The sequence below is a fragment of the Ixodes scapularis genome, unplaced genomic scaffold, assembly GCF_016920785.2.
Source record: "Ixodes scapularis isolate PalLabHiFi unplaced genomic scaffold, ASM1692078v2 PGA_scaffold39__5_contigs__length_11793443, whole genome shotgun sequence".
In the NCBI taxonomy this organism is placed as follows: Eukaryota; Metazoa; Arthropoda; class Arachnida; order Ixodida; family Ixodidae; genus Ixodes; species Ixodes scapularis.
In genome coordinates this window covers 782,178-804,519 of record NW_024609867.1, presented here as the reverse complement: position 1 = coordinate 804,519, position 22,342 = coordinate 782,178, and the positions used below count along the sequence as shown (strand labels likewise).

The 22,342-nt window shown below is 47.7% G+C and overlaps 1 protein-coding gene across 1 annotated transcript; it reads left to right on the top strand.

Moving 5' to 3' along the window:
* Positions 1–17,504: 17,504 nt before the first annotated feature.
* Positions 17,505–20,252, top strand: LOC120846110. The gene is made up of 2 exons (XM_040217782.1): positions 17,505–18,743; positions 20,205–20,252. The coding sequence occupies exons 1-2, from the start codon at positions 17,505–17,507 to the stop codon at positions 20,250–20,252; spliced, it is 1,287 nt and encodes a 428-aa protein (XP_040073716.1).
* The last annotated feature ends 2,090 nt before the right edge of the window (positions 20,253–22,342 follow it).

Here is a 22,342-nt window from a genome sequence, read left to right as displayed (position 1 = left end):
GATTGTAGGATCTACGAAGATCCCCCCACACACACTGCGGGCAACCTGGCATGTATTGATATATCGCAGAAAATAAACCAAAAGTTGATAAGATTTCGGGCTGTATCAAGGTTTTTAATCTTTAAACACTCGCAACGCCCACAAATCCAAAAAGAACAATGCCATGTTGGCTAAAACACAAGAAAACTTCCGAAACTTAAAAAAAAAGTTTCATCCAAAAAGTTTTGGAACCTTCCAAAATGATACAACACCAAACCTCCACAGTTTTGCCCCATCACTAACTGTGACGACCAACTCCGACGATGAATCGACTTCGTCACAAAAGAGAGCGAGGGCACGGGTCGAGAGTGTACTGTTTTCTGAAGATTCGAAATCTGAGGCCATTGAGAACAAACAAGACTCTGAAGGAGGCTTTGATTTACGAAATCCTGCAACCAGTACAAGGGAAACTAGACACGAGAACTCGTAGCAGACCCAAAAGCTGCCTTTGAAACGGTAAAGCGACTGTGATGACACTGCTTGCAGCTACCTCACTAAGCTATACACTCCGTGCGACGCGACCGGCGCACCGCCGCGCAGCCGTTACCGAAGGTAGGCAGTCAGAGCCCCAGCGAAACGAAACCATGCCGCGTACATTGGTACGCACTGACGTCAGAGCAATGCAGTTGCGCTGGGTTGACAGCATGAATTGCTACGTCGTTAAGTGCTCCAATACTTATGCGTCGTATCTCGTGGGGACGAAGCTTCACAGTTTTTCACCTCGCCGATGTTTTGTGGGACAGCGACAGTGATGGACCCGTGCCATACGACGCAAGAAATTTGGTTTCCCGATCATGTCTGCCACTGTGTCAGCATGGCTGACATTTGCTACCCTGCCGCTTTGCGCTCTGCGTTTATTTGCGTACCAGTAACGCCTACGTATCTCAGCTCGAACTGAAATGCCATTTCACACTCGCGGGTATGCAGTGCGAATTTCGTTGAAGGAATGCCCTCCAAGGAAGTTTCGTCCCCATCGTACGTGCCAATGATATTTCCGGACCAGTATGGCACGCAGTCTGTACTTAATAAAGAAAGATTCGGACGGTATAAAAGGTGACAAATATGAATCTAAGGAAAACTACAATGAAACTTGGAATCAATGGACAATCAATGTTTGAGTATGGAAGTTTATGTGGTGTGCTTTCTTTTTTGATCAGCCTCCTTTTGTATGTGGAAATTCTGACACCCCGAGTCTTGTAGACAACAATTATTTTTCTCGGCTGTAGAGCTACCTATGACAAAGTTGCTCGAACTGGAAGTACCGTCCACTGGTCCCTCCCTATCTGTAAAGTGCGCACCTCCCGGCCATGATGAGTGGTATTCTCTTGACAGCCTTCGACCATCAAAACCGGTTCCCATTTAGTTACGCCACCCAAAAATATTTCCACCTGGTTAAACTATGCCACCTCTTTTAGGTATAATAACTGTTTTGTCAAATTACGGTTGTCCAAGTACCTGTGAGCCGAAAATCAGCACCTCGCACAACTAGATTGCTACACAACAGCTGACTGCAAAAGCCCTTGACGGCCAAACCGTGTGTCGGTCGGCAACTTGGTTTTCTCGGCTTCGAAGCCACCTTTCGTAAGGTTATTTCAAATGGAAGTACAGTGCACTGGTCCCTTCCTACCTGTAAAGTCTCCATCTCCCACGACGAGTGGTATTCTCTTCACAGCCCTTTCAAGGTCAAAACCGTTTCCCATTCAGTTACGCCGCCCAAACCAAATTTCCACCTGGTTTCCCTATGCCACCTATTTTTGGTATCATAACTGTTGTCTCAAGGTACGGTCATGTCCAAGAACCTATGTGTAAAAACCTGCACTTCGCACAGCCCGGTTATAACACAACATTTTGGATCCAATATTGGATATTTCTTACAGATTTATTCCTTTATTCGTTAGAAACATAACTTTCACACCTGCTGTCTTAATAAACTTGGCCCACTTAGTGCACAAACTTAGTGAGCATCTCACTTGCCTCAAAATATCATTGTTCCAGCAGTCCTACGTTCACAGCGACGAGCGAAACAAGTTTCCCACTGAGAGCAATTATGGTGGCGGCTGTCTTGCTTTTCAGAAAATTGTTCAAACCCTTTTTTCGACCACAACTAAAGAAATTACCCTAATAACGACATTAGCTCAATATATAAGAGGTGGAGAACAGCTAAATGCCCTTCTTAAATCTCTCCCAGCACTCATGCAACGTCACCCTCAACTTATCGGCTCAAAAAGCAAAAGTTCCGTCCGTGCGCGCTTCTGCCGCCACAGCTTCGCACGCGAAAAGGCGCCGTAGGCTGCTGAGCGCGCCTCACTGTCGAACGCCAGCTCCTCCACTAGCGGCGCTACGCGTGTTTTTCAAAGCACCCCTATAGTTCCCGCACGGAGCGTATAGCGCCCAAAAACTGCTGCCGACAACACCAAATCTCCGTACGAGTGTTCTACAGGTAGTGTGGACAACGGCATTTTTAACAGAACCGTGAAGACGCCAACCCTGTATGCATACAAAAGGACCCCAACCAACTGCTGCAACTGACAAGAACAGAGCTACAAGGCTTCCTTTTCATCAGCTTCTGCATGCCACTACTTAGTCAGGTACAACTGGGTCACAGGCATCTTTCTATTTGGTGAACTTGTGAAACGGCAGATCCGGGCCAGCTTGCTAGAAACGGCATCTTGGTTGAGACTGGGTGAAAGAAAGCACTGGCAAAGCCAGCACACAAGCTATGCGGCACTCGAACCGTGTCTCGAGACGCTCGCGCGTCCCAGCCTTTGCAGCGCCTTCTTTCACCCAGTCTCAGCCCAGACGCTGCCCCAGCAAAAGGGGCCCAGGTCACTGAAAATCGTTCGCCAGAATCCGTTCGCTAAATGTGCCATGAGTGACGACAATGCATTGGACTCGAGGACCAGGTCCCTTCAAAGGCAAGACGGCCGCAAGTGAAAAGGTTCGCCAAACAGGGTTTGGCGAACACCATACTAGAGCGCCAAACAGGGTTTCAAGGTTTTAGGAGACCTCGAACGGAGTAGCCCTGCGCACCGTGAGGAAGTTCTCGCTCCATGCCGAGACACTCTAACGAACCAGCCGATGATAGCGTGCTGTTTGCCGAGCATCTACAGCAGCTGGTGGACCGTCATTCTACGAGGCTGCAGGACGCACTGGTTGAGGACAGAAGACATCAGGAGGCCAATATGCGACAGTAGATTACAGAATTCCGCAACATCATCACGTCGAACTATGAGCGCCTTGCCACCACTTTTGCCAACGCGATCACCACAGCACTTTACCGTCAGTCCTCCGGAGCGTCCCAAACCCAGCCCACCCCTTCAGAAGCCAGAGCAGCGCCCCCAGTCGGGCAGTTCAGAGACTTCAACCTCGGACCTGCTGCTCCGTTCCCCCCACATGCCGCCCAAGCCACCCAGCCCAGACCAGCCTCCAACATCTACCCCGACGTCAGGTCTTCCGCCAACGCCTGGTCGACGCTGGCTGGACGACGTCAGGTTTTCTGCCGACGCCTGGTCGACGCTGGCTGGATGACCTCACGAGTTCAGCATCAACCCCACGACATAGGCGGCGCTCTACCCCCAAGTGCAGCAGCAGCAGCCCCACCAGCCGCCGTACCTGCAGCCCCAGCACGATCAGCAGGCCCAGCGCCTTCAGCAGGCCTTTAACCCCTTCCAGCCCTATGGAGGGCCCTTCGCGCAGTGGCAGTAGCCCTATCCACCTACAGGGGTCACCACCGCTGCCTTTTCTGACCAGACCACCAACCCCAGCAGGGCCGCTCAGAGAGTATTCACAGTCAACGACCTACCGACCCGCTGAGACCTCGCCGAGGCATTCCAACATGTACAGACTGCCGCGCGACAGTCCACCAACCTCGGCCAACACGATATTATCGAGCTACAGCTCCTCAAGCACTATATCGAAGTCTGGGACTGCGAGTGTGTCGGACTCTCTTCCAGAGCAAAGCTGCGGATTTTCAACCGCTTTAGACTTTAGTATTACGTTGCCCAAGGGGGCTGGACCACAGCACTCGAAGGGTATGCAGACCCCTCAGCCACCTACCTTCTCGGCACTCCCAGCACCAGACCACGTCGGCCCCGATGACGAGAGTCACCCCAGTCCTTCCTGCCAGGAGCACCCACCACCGGATCTGCACGGACAGCAGCATCCCCTAAGAAAACGGGAAAGAAGTGAGGAGAGTGACGCGCCTTTCGCCACACTCCCTTCCGTGGTCCAACCTCCACAGGAATGTCTTGCACTTTTGCAAGAAATCGAGGCACAGAATGGCCCTTTGAAAAAACTATGTTACATAACAGGCAAAGCCGAACCATGCGTGGCAGTAGTTGATGGCGTCCCCACTTACGCAGTAGTCCAGGATCTACATCCTCAACATGACATATTAGCACAAGCTTTGGTAGAAGTGGGACTTATCCCAGGAACATCAGAGAACACCGAGTCCTTTGACGACACAGCGTCTTTTACGACAGAACAATCCGAAGACGACACTTTAGCTATTAATGCAGAGCGAATCTTAAAATGGCCAGATGCCCATGAGATCCCCCAAGACTGACAAAAACACTGAGGACACTCCAGGCGACGATGACACTAGGCGTTCAGCCGCACGCTCTCAAGGACCTCCGTTCCAGCTCGTCCGTACCAGCCTACTGCCGCCCCAAGTCGATTGGGCAGGCCTCGGTGACACTATTGGCTACTACCCTCCAGCTGACCCAGATAACCTGCCCATCATGTGTGACAAACCCTCCATTGTTAACAACCGGCCGCCACATGAATATCAGCTTCCTGTACTCAGACAAGCAGTCTCCTCAATGCTACAAGCAAGAGTCATAGAGGAAACTATTCGATCCCATTATTTTAGTCCCATACAAGTTGTTCCGAAAAGTGCGACCAACAGTAGGTTCAGTTTAAACTGTGGAGCTCTTACCGCTCATTCACACTGAAAGCAGATCCACAAGCAGCAGCCATTTTGAACGACAGACCGTCTCCGTCAGGTCGCTCCAAAAATACAAGTCCATGTACTGCTCGTCGATTTGGAGTGTGTGCCACGGAGCACATTTTCACCTCTCTGGGGATTTGTGGAGAGCGCTCTGGATCTGCCAGTGGAATACACCACAAGGTAATTAATAGATGTTCCGACACCTGCCAGTCCTGCAGATTACACTAATTAATGAGTCGAGCGGGTTTGGTAGATCAAATGGCGGGCAGCACAAGGACTGACATATAAAACAGTCACAATTCATCAGCAACTCTTTTCTATTTTTTATTATGTGAATAAGACTGCATGTCTGGCTTCATTTAATTCGCTGGGAGCATACTGCAACTAAGAACGTGTTTACAATGGCGGATGGATCCGCACAGGTAGAAACAGGATTTAGGAGCCGTGTGGCGAAATCAACTCGTCGCTGGCAGAAAATCAGAACACAAGTCCCAGACTGATGCAGACTTCAGCCAGCGACAAGTTGATTTCGCCACCCAACTCCTAAATCCACTCTCTGCCCGCGAATCCGCAAGTGTAAACGCACCATAAAGCGTTTCCGATAGGACAAAAACACATTCGTGAGCCCCAATCCTCAATTTCCAAAAACACCGCGCTACATGCAAACACCCCTCGCTCTGATCGGGGAATCTTTAATTGAATCTCAGGTTCGAGCTAGCACCAGGCCTCATAAGAGCCACCGAAGGTTTGGCAAGCTAGTCTAGCGTAGCAGAAGGTGACGTAATAATAAATAATAATATTACTTCATTTGTTCTCAGTAAGGACCACCCAAGAGGAAAGACGCTTTTGACAAGACTTTGAGAGATGAGTCTATGAAATGATTGCGGGAAACTTTCGATGAAACAAAATGTGGATGAAACGTCACAGTGTCAACGAAACCATCTGTCAGTGAAACGTTGTTTGGTGAACTGATCGCCACCAATGACAATGCAATTATTGCAAAGGTGGAAGTGAGCTGGACAAGAATAATGATAATAATAATCTCTGGAGAAGGGAAACAAGCAGTGTTGCCAGATTGGGCTATATATAGCCAAATTGGGCTACATTTTTTTCAAGTTGGCATCAAAATTTGGTGGTTGGCTATGTGGCTCTTTTGGCCTATTTCTAAGAATGCGGCGAACTTTTGTCGAACCTTTTGTCGAAATTAACAACCTGAACTTGGAGGTTCAGCTTGTTAATTTTCAAACTTTTAATCAGTTTCGAAAAAAAATGTTTCTCTATTGGCTAGTCGAGAGGAGATAGAGGAAGGAGAAAGGCTTCAAACTTCTACAAACTTCGGTGTTTGCACAATGCGCAGTGAAGCAATGCTCGCAGAGTTCAGGCGGTCTCCCTGCAGCGCAGTGGAGCAAACCAAACCGATTGCACTATGACCACAGGCCAAGTAGCGCGCCTTCAGCCCGGACGCACATGGCTCCGTCTGGACGTAAGCTGAACTCTCCAAATGCTGCTTTGGTGCCCATTGTGAGAATCCTTAGGCACCCAGGTTTTAAAAATGAGAGGTCCGCAGTTTCACCCCTAAACAATTGACTACCTTCCAGTTGCTGCCTAGAGCACTATATAGCTCCTACGGAGCAGAGTAGCGCAATCCTTTGATCCGCGTGTTTTGCCGACAACATGGCTGACAGAGCAGCTTGGCGCGAGTCACGTGGTACTCAGGGTTCCAGGAGGCGGCCCGCCCTATGGGAAAATACATGGAGATCGACTCAACACAGCTGATTAAAAAATAAACTTTGAGTTGACACTTTTCAAAACTAGTCTGTCGGGAAGTTGGTAAAGCACTAAACACTTTATCAAAGTTTCCATAATATTGGATGCGTGCGAGAATTTTGAGAATGCAATTTCCAAGGCCTTTGAAGCAGACGATTTTTGTGCGCAGCAGAGATGGACTTTCTGGGTTGGCCGGAGCGGGTCACGTGAACGCTGTGACGTCGCCATGACATTGACGCGTCGTCTGCTGCATGATACCGCTCATGCAATTTTTTTACAAAAATTACATCCTCACTTGGCACACAACTCGGTGAAAATTATTCTAAAATGTTTCTTTATTATGTCAAAAACTGTTGTCGTTCCGTACATCTCCACAACATTGAAGAAACAACGATTTTCTCACGTTCCCCATGCATTTCTGACTGCAGTTGGAACCTCCGGGCGTTCGCCACTAGTCGCCGAGAGACGGCGTTGTATATTGCGGTACTCTGCTCCGAAGGAGCCATATAGTACTCTATTGCTGCCCACCCCAAGAAAGGACAACACAATCAGAAATAGCGTGAACATGAATGGGTGACACTAATATGCTTCACAAAGAAAAAGAGACGGGTGGGATTTATTGGTAAGGACCTGAGATATTGGGGTTCAGGTTTGAACCATCCAGTGTTTTGACTGTTCTCCTTATTTTGTTCTTTTACTGTATAATCATATCTCCCGTTCTTTACAATAAAGCTGTTTTTGTGTGTTTTGTACTTCTAAAAACCTACGAAGGAAGGGCCAGTTTTGCACAGATTTTTATCATTCCGAAGCTTTTTTTGAAAAATTCTCAAGTAACATAATTAGGGCTCCGTGTTTTCGGATAAATCTGAAAAACTCAGAAAAACACCCGCCAGTAAAATTTCGGTCAATTCGGATTTATCCGATAAACTCTGAATATTTATGTGTCAATGCCACACACTCCCCCCCTCCGGTCAAAAAAAAGAAAAAAAGAATAAAAGACTTTTGTTCTTTCTTTTTTTACAGTTTGATCAGCACAGAGCCAATGGTCCCGGGAAAATTCCACCATAATTATCTTTCAAATCTCGGACCGTTGTCAAAAGGGGTCTTGCCGCTTGTTTCTTCAAGGTTGATTAAGGGCAACAGGTCGTTCGTTGTACATTCGGGTCACGACAAAAGCCACTCTTTTTGGTTTCCAGTTTGGGCCATGCGATTTGTAATTTAGAGAAGGGAAAGGACAAACACAAACCTCCAAACGAACAGCTAGGTGACTGGTGCACGACTGAAAAAATCCATCTGGTGATGGTATAGAACCAGGGACCTCTCCATTTCCAGTGAAGCGCACTACCAACCGAGCTAAAAAGGGGTTAGACGTCAGTAGAGGAGACGGGTTCTAACAGCTGCCACCAGTCTAACACCAACAAGGGTGAACGGCTTACATTTTAAGGTTATGATGATAATGTTATTAATGCAACGGTGCAAGCGAGCTGGACAAGTATAATGATAATAATAATCCCTGGAGAAGGGACATTGGGGCCCCTGTGAACAATCCCTAGGTCGCATAGCTTGTTCCCCTTCTCCAGAAATTATTATTATTGTTATTCTTGTCCAGCTTCCTTGCACCTTTGCATTAATTGCAGTATAGTCAGAATTTAAAATTCAAGCCGTTCACCCTTGCTGGTGTTAGTCTGGTGGCAGCTGTTAAAACTGGCTTGCTCCACTGACGTCTAACCCTGTGGCTAGCCCAGTTCGTACAGTGCTCCACTGGAAATGGCGAGGTCCCTGGTTTGATACCAGGACCAGGCGGATTGTTTCAACCGCGCACCAGTCACCTAGTAGTGTTTGGAGATTTGCGTTTGTCCTTTCTTGACCTCCTCCAGGGATTATTACGGTGTGGCTAGCGTTGCGTCTGGACGGAGCACTGAAACGTGTATACCTAACCCTCCCCTCCCTCCTCTCTCTCCCCGTGAACGTAGGGAAGGCGGAGATTTAGACTAACTTGGGTTACGTCATACTTAACGCTTTGGCTGCGCGTGCACGTTCACGGGGCGCCGAGATGTTACCGAAGACTTCGGCGTCTCGCGCCGGAACTGGCACTCCTCCTTGCCGAACTCGTCAGCTCGGGTTTACAAAAGCAGACATGATTCGACAAACACGTACTAAAAAACAGCGTCAAAATATACACACACGCTGTTCGCGTGAATCAGGTGGACGGCCGATACACCGTTACAACTACATAAGAGCGTTCGTTCGCTCTTGAAACGGATTTCGACGGAACGCAACCTAAGAACACAGAAAACAAAAGATGTATGTTCTTTCTGTGTTCGACGCTTTCCCAGCGATTGGTGTAGCACAATACCTGGAGGATGGGTGCAGGTTAAAAGAAAGTCCGTAACTTCATCTTTCAACTGGTGATGCTCTGTCTCCGAAAGTGAGAAAGTTTTGCAGCTCAGCGCTTCAGTTTTGCACAACGTCGATTTTGCACACACGACCGCACGACGCCAACATAATCGCGCCGCGCGCGGTGGATTGGCTAGGATTGGACGACGGAACCAATTTAGACAGGGAGACGTCTCGGTCGGCGTTACCTATCAAAACAAAACTGGTGTCTATATAAAAGTGTTATTTTATCCTTCGCCTAAAATATTCAAGCATATCAGGGGCTTTTCTTAACCGGAGTTACGTTGAAGAACCAACCGTAGCCACACCGGAAATCGCGGAGGATCACGACGATTAAGAATGTCGTACATCGTCGTTTTTTTTTTTTTTTCTTATTTACTCGGGTTCGTACTTTGGGCAAGCATTTGAACCCTATTCTCGCAGTACACAGGTGCACTCCAGAAGCCAGAGACTGCCATAGAGTAGTTTCGGTTTCAGTTTCGCTGGGTGTTGCATCTGTCGTTTTTTATCGCCTCTGCACCGCCATTGCCCACGTCGTCGTGGATTGCTTCTCACCGCAAGGGGCGTCCAAACAGGACACTACAAAACGCACGACTCTGACAAATCGTGAAATTTGAAGCGGGCGCGTCCGCTTCAATTTTCACGATTTTTCGGAGTCGTGCGTTTTGTAGTGTCCTGTTTGCGAACCGCATGTAAGCGATTTAGCTAGCGTCGAGACGAGCGACGGCGACACCGACAGCGACAGAACATATCACGTGGGACCAGCACATAAACCACGTTGGCATATTTTGCCACAAAACACACACACACAAAAAAAAAAATCTAAATTCATCGTTTCTGTCGACTCTCACTTACTGCTATGTCGTACGGGGAGCAACTACTAAACGTGCTGAAGTTACTCGTCGCGCAAAAAATGACTCTACGTATTATAGCTAACTTTCCATGGTATACATCAACTCGTAAGTATTTTAATGAACTAAATATCATAAATGTGTTAAAATGCATGGTTTTAGACTAGTTTCTCTTTATAAAAATGCAGCAACAATAAACAACGCACCACTGCTACAATTATTTAATATGATTAAACACATATCATCGCATAATATAGGACAGCGCGAAATGTGGAAAATACCAACAGTCAAAGCCTCGTATGGACATCAATGTACAGGGTGACTCGAGGAGAGGCCAGGCTCTTTAAATCGACCGCAAAATTCGGTTTCTTAACCTATCGTGCTACGACTTTGTGGAGCGTTGCCCACAGATGGTGCTTTTTTTTTTTTTTTTTTTTTTTTTTTAATTTGGAAAGAGCGAACTTAACTGAGGAAAAAGTAAAGAAAGATGAAGGCTTAGCTCCTGTGGAAACGCAGCGAAGCCACCGGTCTTCAAACAACACGGCGCCGTTTCGCACGGGACACAAGAGGTGGCGCAAGCGGTCGCGACGCCAACTGCCGCCCACGAACGAGCATACGACGCCGAGAGCCGGGGTCTTTAGCAGACAAGTCAAGTCAAGTCAAAATGTGTTTTTATTTGTACACAAGATGTTACATAATTACACTTATTCAGACGGGGGTCCCAAAGTTTTCAAAAGAAAACTGTTGAAGGGACCCCTTGGTAATAAAGGGTTAGTCAGCGATCAAGTTAACACCAAGTGAAAAGAGGGAGAAGAAAAGCTAGAAAGTCGAGAAAAAAGGACAATATCAGTGTGTGTTTGTGTGTGTGTGTGTGTGTATGGTACAGACAGTGACGCTTGCGAATGTGAACGCAGAGGATACATGACATCTTGATGAGTAAAACTAATTGAAGAGCATATGTTATCTGATTGGTGATGAACTTCAATGTTAATAATGCTACACGATAATCGAGGCATTGATTAACTGTTAAAATGTTGAGGAAGCGGTACGCAAATTGAGCACTTTCGCGCCTATTAACAAACAGCATTGCTCGTAGTGCCGTGTTCTGGGCGATTTCTATGGGTTTTAGCAGGGCCGTAACCAGGGGGGGGGGGGGGGGGGTTAGGGGGTTCCGACCCCCCCCCCCCCCCGAAATTTTTTTCTGGGTACGGCCCTGGTCAGTGCACTTGCAGCCAGCCGATTTTAATCTCCACCTCTGCGCACGCGCAGTGGCACCGGTCGGCTACCGGCTACCAAACCGGGACCGGTTCTTCGGTTTGCTATAACTCTCCATTATATGCCACCGATGCACATGATTCATAGGCGAAAATAAGACAAAATGGCCGCCGTTGTCCCCGAAACCCCCCCCCCCCCCCCCCCCCCCGAAATTTTTTTCTGGGTACGGCCCTGGGTTTTAGTGTTGTTTTATATGTCAATCCATAAATGGATAACCCGTACGAAATGTGAGTATGAATGAAGCTATGATAAAGCATTTGGAGGGTTCGTAAGGAAAATATGTGCCGTAGTTTATATAGAATTGGTATATTTCGATATATCTTATTAGTTGTGTCTTTTACGTGCTGTTGCCATGTTAACTGATGGTCAAGTGTTAGTCCTAAAAATTTAGAATGATACACTCGAGTTAGGTTAATACTTGCAAACGAAAGCCGAGGTGTGTTTAAAATTAGTTTGTTTTTCGGGGCAAAAATTTTGCTTTTTATGCAGTTTGTTTTCGCTATATTGGGAACTAATTTGTTATGGGTTAGCCATTTAGCTATCTTTTTTAAAGTGTTATTAGCTTCCATGTATGGTTCTGTCACGCTTGCATTAGATATAAAAATATTTGTATCGTCGGCATAAAGAACACAATCTTTTTGTAAATAGGCTGCCAGGTCATTAATATATATTTAAAAAAGAAAGGGACCTAATATTGAGCCTTGCGGAACACCGATGGTAATAGGTTTAGTTGTTGAAATAGTGCCATCTAAAGTGACAAATTGGCATTTGTTTGATAGATAACTTTCGATTAGATTGAGAGCAACACCACGAACCCCGTAAGCACGTAATTTCTGTAGTAAAAGTTCATGGTTAATTAGGTCAAACGCTTTTGTTAGGTCTACAAAGATTCCCATTATTAATAACTTCATTTCAATATTTTGCCTTGTTTTCTCTACCATATTTAATAACGCGAGTTCTGTTGATTTTCCTTTAAGGAATCCATATTGTGACGGAGTGATCAAATTATTTTCAGAGAAGAACAGGTTCAGTCGCTTTAGTAGAAGTTTTTCAATCACTTTTGTAATGACAGGAAGTAAGGCGATTGGTCGATAGTTCTCTGGTTTTAGTTTGTATCCTTTTTTTTAAATATTGGAATCACTTTTGCTATTTTGAGTAAGTCAGGGTAAGAGCTAGTCGTGAAAATTTAGTTGATAATATCAGCCAAAGGGTGCGCAATGATGGAACCACATTTTTTTTTTAGTATTATCGTCTGTATTCCGTCGCACCCCGACGACGAAGTATTTTTTAGCGTGTTAATGGTATTATGAACTTCTTCTGGATCGACAGGGTAAAGTAAAAACGTCGTGTCATTACGAGCTATATTTGGTGTGCCAGTGGATAGATTTGTGCATGAAAGATACTGTACGTTTGTAGTGATAGTTAAAAAGTAGTCATTGAGTGTGTTAGCAATTTCTTGCTTGTCCGTAATTATGCCTCAAAGGGTAACTGCAAAGAAAAAAAAATTCTTTTTTAAACAGCCTAATTGGGACAAGCATGTCAAAAAACAATTTTTCCCCGAAAAAAAAATTTACAGCAATATTTATTGCGTGAGACTGATTTTAGTTTGCGGCTATTTCGCCCGTTTTAAATCGCGCGCCACGAAGTTGGGATTCCGTGACGTTAATCCCAATCGGCTCTCATTGGCTAAGAGTTTGGTTGACAGCTTAGATCTTGGAAAAAATGGCGGCGCGGTCGTAATGGCGCGTGCGTTGGCTAGAGCGGCAGGAATTTAAGACGCCGTGTCGAACGGACGTGTTATATTCTCCGAAGTTTTTCAGCATGGAGAAGAGACTGCCACGCAAGCAGGTAGGCACGACCCAGGACGAGGAGATGGATCTCGCTGGGCCGGCGAGAAGCCAAATCCAGAGCAAGAACAATGCCGAAGCAAGTAAGTTGAGCGCAAATACGCATGGTCAAGAAGGCGCGGAAATTGAGGACGCCGTAGCGGAATTGAGGACTGCTCTGGGTAATACCCCAAGGGCCGTTTTAATCGCACTACTCAAGAAATTGCTGGAGGAGGACGGCAAAAAACAAGAGAAGAAACCCAAGAAAAAGAAGGGCAAGAACAAAAGCTCGGGCCCGACCGGGGACACTCCGGCGAACGGCGGGAATCGCCAAAGCCCCATGGACGTTGTTCCCGGGAAGATGGAAGCTTCCAAAACGCTGGACAAGGAGAGGAACGTCGATCGAGCCACCGGCAGTGGATTAGATTGCAGTTCTACACCTACTTCGGAAGAGTGGAGGCGAAAACAAGAACCGGCCAAGCAGCTCCGACCACCTGCGGGGACCGGCAGTTGGACGAAGCGCCGAGCAGCAACGACTTGTTTGCATGGCATCAAGTAACGTACAAGAAAGCGTCGAAGAGGCCGCGGGTAGACACTGAGGCGAAGCACCAGCAAAAAGCCAAGCAGCAACCCAAAAGGTATGTGGAATTGAAGGTTCGACCGGCCAAGAAGATGTCTCTCAAACCCCACATTCAATCTGTCAAAGCTCAGTGTGTGGCCTTATTGCCGCATGGAAATCAAGCCGTGATCACTTTTCACCACATCGAAAAAGCTAACGTCATTTCGGTCCGGACAGACTCGGAAGACTTAGCTAGACAGATCCTGGGGATCAAGGTGATTAAAATTAGTGACCACGAAGGAATTGACGTACAAGTCTTTCGCACGTACGGGAGCAACTACACAAAAGGGATAATCTACGACATCTATCCCAAAAATCAAGACGAGAATGACCACGTTCTGAACACTGAACTAGTCTGTGAGAAGATCAACATTGTGGCAGCGCATCGGTTGGGAAAAACCAACACTGCTGTCATTACTTTTGATGGCAACACGCTTCCCAGGTCGATATTCTACGGAACTTTCTACAAGAAGGTCTATCCACACAGACCCAAAGCTGTGGTATGCAACAATTGCCAGAAGATAGGCAATAAAGCCGACATCTGCTACAACCCAGAGGTATGTGGAAGGTGTGGAAGAAGGCACGAAGAAGACATCGCGGACCAGCAAGCGGGCCACAAGGAGTGTGAAGAAGTGAGCCTATTTTGCCAGGAGTGCAGGAAGACAGGTCACATGACCAGCAGCAAGGCATGCCCGACCAAGGTTGCGGCAAACGAGAAGATGCGTGAGGATCAAGCAAGATAGAGACTTCAAAACAAAGCCAGACAGAACACACAAGCACGGGACGAGGAACGTGCCACCAAGGTCCCACTACCGCCTAGCGAAAGGGTTTGGGCAGACAAGGTTGCACAAGGCCAAGCGCCCAAGCCGTCCGAGACCAGCGGGGCACACGGCGACGAGTGCAAATGTGGTCGCATAGAGGCGAAACTAGACAAGATGATCATGCAGTGGGAGAACTTCATGACAACCCACAAGTCCTTTTTCCCTGCAGAATCATGCTAAGAGTTCTGCAGTGGAATCGCCAGGAGCTGCGCAAGAGGGCGGCGGAGCTCAGGGCTCGACTTCTCGACGTACCATCAGAACGCCCAGATATCCTACTTCTGCAGGAAACTAACACGACAGAGATTGCATTACCAGGGTTCGAGGCGTATTCGTGCCCATCAATCACTAACAAAAGGTTTGGGAAGTATCCCACAGGCAGAGCAATGATCTATGTGAGCACAGACTTGCCACGCTGCCAAATCGACACCACGCAATTTTGCACCGACGACCAAGAAGTTGTCGCTATCAAGATTTCCTGGCAACAGAAGTATATAACGATGACTTCTGTCTACTATAGACCGCTGCCCTCAAAGAAGCAACGCCAACTAGAGAACGGTTGGATCGCTCACCTGCACGATATGTACCCTAGGAACTATAAAGTGTACGGAGGAGATTTCAACCTACATCATCCAATGTGGGGGTACCACAATAAAAACAGTGGAGTAGAAGATCTGATTGAGGAGATGACGACATATCAGCTACACCTGGCCAACCCGAAAGGAGCGAAGACGAGAACTGGCACAACAGGACAGAAGGACACAACACCGGACCTCACGTGGGTGGACAACCCATACCCACAACACCAGAAATGGAAATGCCTCGAAGACAGCTGGGGAAGCGACCATCTCCCAATCGTTTTCGAATTTTCGGTCAAGAGGAAGCCTGAAGAACAGAAAAAGAAAAGACAGACAAGAACGATACATTCGGACAAGTACCGAGAAAAGCTGGAAGAGTCTGACCTGGAGGATGCCCCCTTCGATGCCCGGCTAAGGAAGGCGATCGAGGCGGCGACCATCTGTAGCAATGTGGACAAGGACGCCCCCACTCCAGACTTGCACCTCCTAAAGCTCTGGGCAACACGACTGCAGGCCGTACAAAAGTACAGGAACGGGACAAGAACACCGGAAAATAGAAGGAACATCACCCGAGCGACGGTAGAAGCAAAGGTGTACGCAGAAAAGTTGGGAATGAGGAGGTGGTTTGACCACTGTACTTCACTCTCAGAAAAGATATCAATAGAACGTTTGTGGGCGACGAGCCGAGCGATGCTGGGCAAAAAGAAGACGACCAGAGTGACACAGTCCTTAGCACTAAAGATGGACAAGCCCGAGAAGGACCTGACGGAAATGGCGGGAGAGCTCTTTTTTCCGCTGCCACCACCGGACGCCACAGATGGGTTTAAACCATACATGATTGAGATGCTCGCCCCAGACCCAGGAATGGACAGCCCGTTCACGCCAGGGGAACTGGAAGCGGCGCTTCATGTCGGAAAGGCCCATACAGCACCGGGGCCAGACAAAGTTACAATGACCATGTTAAGGAATCTGCCAGATCAATCAAAAGAAGAATATCTGAAAGAAATCAACAACGTCTGGGCGACAGGAAAGCTGCCGGAGGAATGGAAACATTCCAGCGTGGTACCCATTCCGAAACCAGGAAAAGACAAGGGATTAGGCTTGTGCGAATATTCCAAATTTCGAATAGTAGTTTCGAATAATAGACTATTCGATATTCTCTTCGAGAAGAACTGCACTATTCGCGTTTTTCGAAGTGTTGATTGCGATGGGTTAGCCCCGTTGAGTGCGCTTCTTTCCGAGCACCGCTGCATAACGGAGAAGCAATACCCGCTGAAGCGAGCTCCGCGGGTGTTGCTTCTTTGCATTACATTGCTGCTTGGTAAGAAGCGCACTTAACGGAGTAACCCACCGCAATAAACACCTGGAAAAGTATGAATATCGCAATTGCGTTCTTGGAAGAAAAGCATACATTCAAAGCGGGATGGTGCACGCGTACCGGCTCTATTTGGGAATAAATGGAAGCTTTATGAATCTGTATATCTACATTGTAGTAAAAGTTCTAAAATTAAACTGGCTCTCATGCAAGAGCATACTATATTAGGCAGAGATGCCCTTACAACCTGCGTTCAACATGTGCAATTATGTATTTTTAACTCGAGAATAAAGAAATCATAATTTATATGGCAAACTTTGTAAATTCACTCAATTGGGTATAGTTGGCAGTCTCTATATGATTCATTTTATGTCAAATTCGTTTACTTGCCGTCCCAAGACACCAGACCTTATGGAGACACAGTTAAAAAATATAGATAAACTTAGCTTATAAATGAACAAGTGGAACAAACTTCACAAGTTAGCTGGGTTTTCGTCTAAGCATTACGCAATGGTAGTGAAAGGCATGGAAAAACTATTCGATGTTCGAATCGAAAATATTCGGCCAAAACCAGTATTCGCTTCGAATTCGCTTCGAACTCAAAACCCACTATTCGCACAACACTACAAGGGATCCATCACCAACTATCGCCCCATATCCTTGACATCCTGCACATGCAAGGTAATGGAAAGGATGGTTCTGAAGCGGATCGAGTGGTTCCTTGAAACAACAGGAGGTTTTCACGCTACGCAGACGGGCTTTAGGCCGGGGCTCGGAACGCAGGAAAGCATCATGCTCATTTCGAAGGATATTATCAAGAAAAAGAAAAGGATGATTAGAACGATCGTCGCTACTGACGTAAAAAAAGCCTTCGACTCGGTACCGCATGCCGCAGTCATAGGAGAAGCTCAATCCTTGGGAATCTCCGGGAGACCCCTAAACTTCATCCGAAGCTTTCTCGAGGGCTGCACATACTCGGTTCGCTGCGGACGAGAGCAAGGTGGGAGGAGGACAAACAGAATTGGTGTCCCACAGGGCTCTGTGATTTCACCAATGCTTTTTAACATAGTGATGGCAGCCTTACCGCACCAACTTGAACAGATCGAAGGACTGGGTCTAACGGTTTACGCCGATGACGTGACCATTTGGACGCAAACCGGAGACCTGTACCAACAACAAGAAACGCTACAAGCAGGCTTGGACGTCATCGAGAATCACCTGCGGAAGGTGGGACTCAGTGCGGCACCGGAGAAGACCAAGTATGTGGTCCTAGCCCCTTTTAAGGAGAGGACAGAAGAGATTGGAGAGAAGATGACCCTGGTGCTGGCTGGGAAAAGGATTCTCCCGTCTCGAGAGGTCAAAGTGCTTGGTCTGGTCTTCGAGGAGACTGGTACAGGGGACATCTGGCTTCAACAAACAAGCAGACATTGCCACTCAGCGCTGGGAGTCATCCGCACACTATGCAGCGTTAGAGGGGGAGCGACTCTAGAGGTGGCCAAGAACATGGTCAAGGCACTCGTGACATCGCGGGTTTGCTATGGCGCGAGACACTACAATCTAACCAAAGTTCAGTGGGAAAGACTCGAGACACTCAATAGGCATGCGATGAGAGTGATTACGGGCCTACCCTTTTTTACTAAAAAGATAAAATTAGAGAAATGGGCGCAGCTCAACACTTTACAGGACACGGTCCAGGCCAGGGTCGTGGCGCACGAAGAAAGACTTCAACACACAAAGCAAGGAAGACAGATCCTGGGGCTGCTAGGCAACAACCTAGAAGACCTACCAAACCTGCCAGAATGGCTTCCGCCGTGGGAAGACATGGCAGACATCGCCGAAAGGAGGCCTCTTAGAGACAAGAAAGGGGACGAAAAAAGGAACGAGCGGATCGCCAAGGCACACCGGAAGATGGTGGAGCACTGGACCGACCCGAGCGAGATCCTGGCAGTATACACAGACCACGCAAGAGACGACACGCTGACGCCCGCTGGGGCAGCGGCGTTTCTCGCCCCCGCTGTGGAGGTCACGGAATGCTGCCAACTACCCGCAAGAACCACTATTAAGGGAGGAGAGCTCGAAGCCATCCTCCTGGCTTTGAACCTCTTCGCGCATCAACGGCAAGACCTACGCCCGAGGGAGCTCAGGCTCTTCACAGACTCCAAGGAGGCGGTACGAGAGTGTAAGAAAGCCTCCAGCGCAAGCAGGAAGGTCAAGGAAATTAAGAAGATGGCAGCCGAACTACGTCAACTTGGCACCACCATCAAGATAGGTTGGATCCCGGGCCATGCAGGGATCCTTGGCAACGAAAAGGTGCATCAACTCGCTCGCCTGGCGCTCGTTTCTTTCCGCGAGCGAGGGGGAGCACCCACATCCTCACAACCACACGACCACGGATACGCCGCACCCGGTAATGGGAAGACGTTATGTGATGACGAAGAGTATGATCCTGACGAGGAGAGGATCCTAATCAAGGAGAAGTACAGGACAAGATTGTGGGAACGCCTGCCCCAGACGCCCGACCTTCTACCGAGAGGGATCGGAAGAAGGGACAAGGTCCTCCTCACCCGCATCATGGCAGGCGCCACCCGCTCTCCGGCACGCATGGAGCAAAGGAAGACGCTCCAGCACGTGCAACAAATGCACGAACAACATAAAAGGAGGCATGACTTATCTCTTATGGGAATGCCCCTACTATCAACAAATTCGGACCAAGTTCAAACCCATATATGCCCAGAACCTGGATGACTGGGTTCACCCAAAGAAGCCATCAGACAAAGAAAACGGCCAGCTTACTTCGTGCTAGAAGCGAAGCTGGACGTATATGTGTAGATTCTTTTCTCCTTCAAGGGACACTGACACCCCCCAAAATTTTTTTTTTTTTTTTCATATTTTGCCAGGCGCTTCATTATGGTGTCGGAGGACTACCCAATTAATATTTTGCAACAGCGTAGCGTATTTTTTTAATAAAGCCAAAAGACGCAACTGCTCGAAACCGAAACCGAAACCCGACGGAGGTCGGAGAAGTGGAGACAAGAGAGTGGAGTGGCGGAAGTCACGTGGCTACACCCGACCGTGCGTTTTTTTTGTTTTTTTTCTCCTCTCCGGTAGCAGACGACAGGACATGCGGCGTGCGATGCGGCGTGCGGGAACTGTTCGCCGTGAGTTATGTTTGTTCCGCTCGTTGTTCTGTACTCCAAGATGAGTTGTTTTGTACATTGAGAAGTTGGAGATGAGTAGTGAGTGCCCGTGGTGAATTTCCATGATCGGCTCCGAAAAGAATACACCCAAGATGTTGTGTGAAGAGCTGGCTCATATGTCCTGCGTCCGAAAAAAAAGGGGCATTGTGCGACAGAGTTTCCGAAAGATCAACGGGATCGGGACCAATGGCTGGCTGCAATTCCTGTAGAACATATACGGACACCTCGGAAAGCGGACGTTACCTGATTTATATGCTCCTTGCATTTTGTGGAAAGTGATTACATTGAGTTCGCAGGTGTCAAAAAGGAAATCCCATACCATTTAATTCAGCGAAGTGTCGTCCACAACATGTGTTTGTTATTTTTTTGTCTGTTTCTTCAGTGATAATTGTAAAAAAGAAGATATGTAAACATCAAAAAATTAAAAAAAAAAAGGTTTTATGGGGGATCGAACCCGGGTCTACCGCGTGTGAAGCGGACGTCTTTCCCACTGAGCTACTGGGGCTTTTTTTTTTTTTTTTTTTTTTTTTTTTTTTGCCACTTTTTTTTTAATTAAAAGTATGTCTATTTACAGAGTTTTAAAATGATCACATTGGTTGCCATACACTTATCATGTCAGTGAGCACTGTTTGACAGGCGAGGACCGCGATTCACACACAAATTCAAAATGTATCTCGCTCAATCATTTCTCTGTAGCGTCACATGCACCCCAAGCAGCCACTCGCGCAGTGGCCCGGGAATCCTTGTTTACCACTCAGCCTTTAGAGCGCGGTTATGCATACGCGTTCCATATAGCGACCAACATTCAAGCCCTTGTTGTTCCGTCGCCTCAAGAAGGCTGCTCACGTATAGACCTTTCCAGCGGCAGTCTCGAACGAAGCGATTTACAGCGCATGTCCCTGGTTTTGAGAGTGTACGTCAGTGTTGCCCGACTGCGCTGAGCTGTGGAGTTTCTCGTCAGTGGGCTGTGGCAGCCCGCGTAGGCGCAATTCCGGACGCTGTTGGCAGCTGAATTGGCGCGTTTTCTTTTTTATCTTGTGTTCTGTGGCTAACATAATTTATAGAGGTCTTTAAGAAAGCAGTGCTCTATTTTAGGGAACAAAAACAAAGAACTGAAAGCTTTTTTGGTGAGTCTGTTCGCGACAGAACAAATGCAACTTGAATGTTTGTTTCATTTTATGTTCATCGTTTTTCGGCACCGTACACTCAGCCGTGTCAATCTATGAAGGTCAAAATATTTGACCACACAGGATATCAGTACTTCATAGATATTCCCCGCCCACAACATAAAATTCAATGAGTCTCATCAATCGAACAAAAAATATATTGTACGTACCCCACGGTGCCACGTTATCCGAACAGGGTTTGAGAAAGGTCTCCAATAACACAGCATATCCAATATACAGTGTCGACGATAGTCACTTCACGACGATCGGACGGAATCCGGCGTATTTTGGGGAACATGTAGAAGAGAGCTCCTTTTTTGCACAGCTTCAAAGCAAATGAACAAACGCGTCTGTTCCGTCCCCCCACACCGGACCCGACTCTATCGCCTATTTTTTGCGAAGACCCGGAACACAGCCTGGAAGGCTTTTTGGAGATTATCTCGACGGAAATAATCCTCCAAGCACGTCGAACTGCCTGCTTGGAAACATAATAGCGCTTCACGACAGGGACGAAGAGTAGAAACGAGACAACACAATGAGCTATGCCTGCGTCGCGGGCTGCTTGACGTTCGCTCCCTTCGTTCGTTTCCTGCGAAGGCCGAGCGGGCTACGAGCCCTGGTATTCCCTGGTTCTCACAGTGGAAGATAACATACAAAGGGTAAGCATCTTAAACAGGCGAATAAATAAAAACTTCCAAGAAAAGCCGCCGAACTCCGAATGCAAAATGCAGGTGGGGAGTCACGCTGACCGGGTTTCCACAGCTCAGGCGGGTGCCAGAAATTTCTGGCTGATAGGGGTCGCTCGATTCGCAAAATGGCGGCGGCCAGAGCGCTCTTTTTGCAAAGGTCTATAGAAAGCCGTCGCAGAAGTGTTGCCAGGCGGGCTTGGATCCCTCTCGGACCTCCAAGTGATCCGTCCTCGACCGCCACAGTGCATATAGACCGAGGAGTGCCAGCAGCTCCCATGCCCTACTCTGTGCACTGTTGCCGAAAAGCAGAAATTTCGCGCTCTTCCACTCTACGTAAAGATCTATCTGCAGCACTGCTCAAAGCTCTGCCCAAAAAAGCTCAGCATTCGTACAGTACAAAAACACATGTTCAAGTGTTTCGGGAAACGGACACAACGCACAATTTGTTGACCACGGTTCAAAGAAACCTTTTTTAACCAGCCACGTCTTGACCGGCAGTACTTCGAAATGGAAGCGTAGGAAAAAATTCTTGACTGCCGTCCTGACAGGGTATCTACGTAAGCGACGATATACATCCGATTTATCCACACTTCCCGGAAAGCTGCGATAGAGTGGGGGCGGTATGAGCAAATCAACTGTGTCCCAGTATAGAGATTTCTTTTTAACTTTCTGCAGGTACTCGTCGGAAAAGCGGGCTCGGAAAAATTCCTTCGCCGCTGCTGTTTCCTGGTAAAACTTCAGAGCACGTGCTCGGAAGTCTCCAGTGTCCCCCTTGAGCCGCGGCCCCAAAACGCTTCCTCCCAGCTCCTTAAACGCAGAAGTCACGAGAGGATTGCCTTGATCGCAGAAAAATAGGA

Coding starts and splice junctions, on each gene's coding strand:
- LOC120846110 (XM_040217782.1), top strand. CDS start 17,505: ATGGCAGCCTTACCGCACCAACTTGAACAGATCGAAGGACTGGGTCTA. Junction 18,744..20,204: donor GGATCCTTGGCAACGAAAAG/GTGCATCAACTC, acceptor GTCTATTTACAG/AGTTTTAAAATGATCACATT.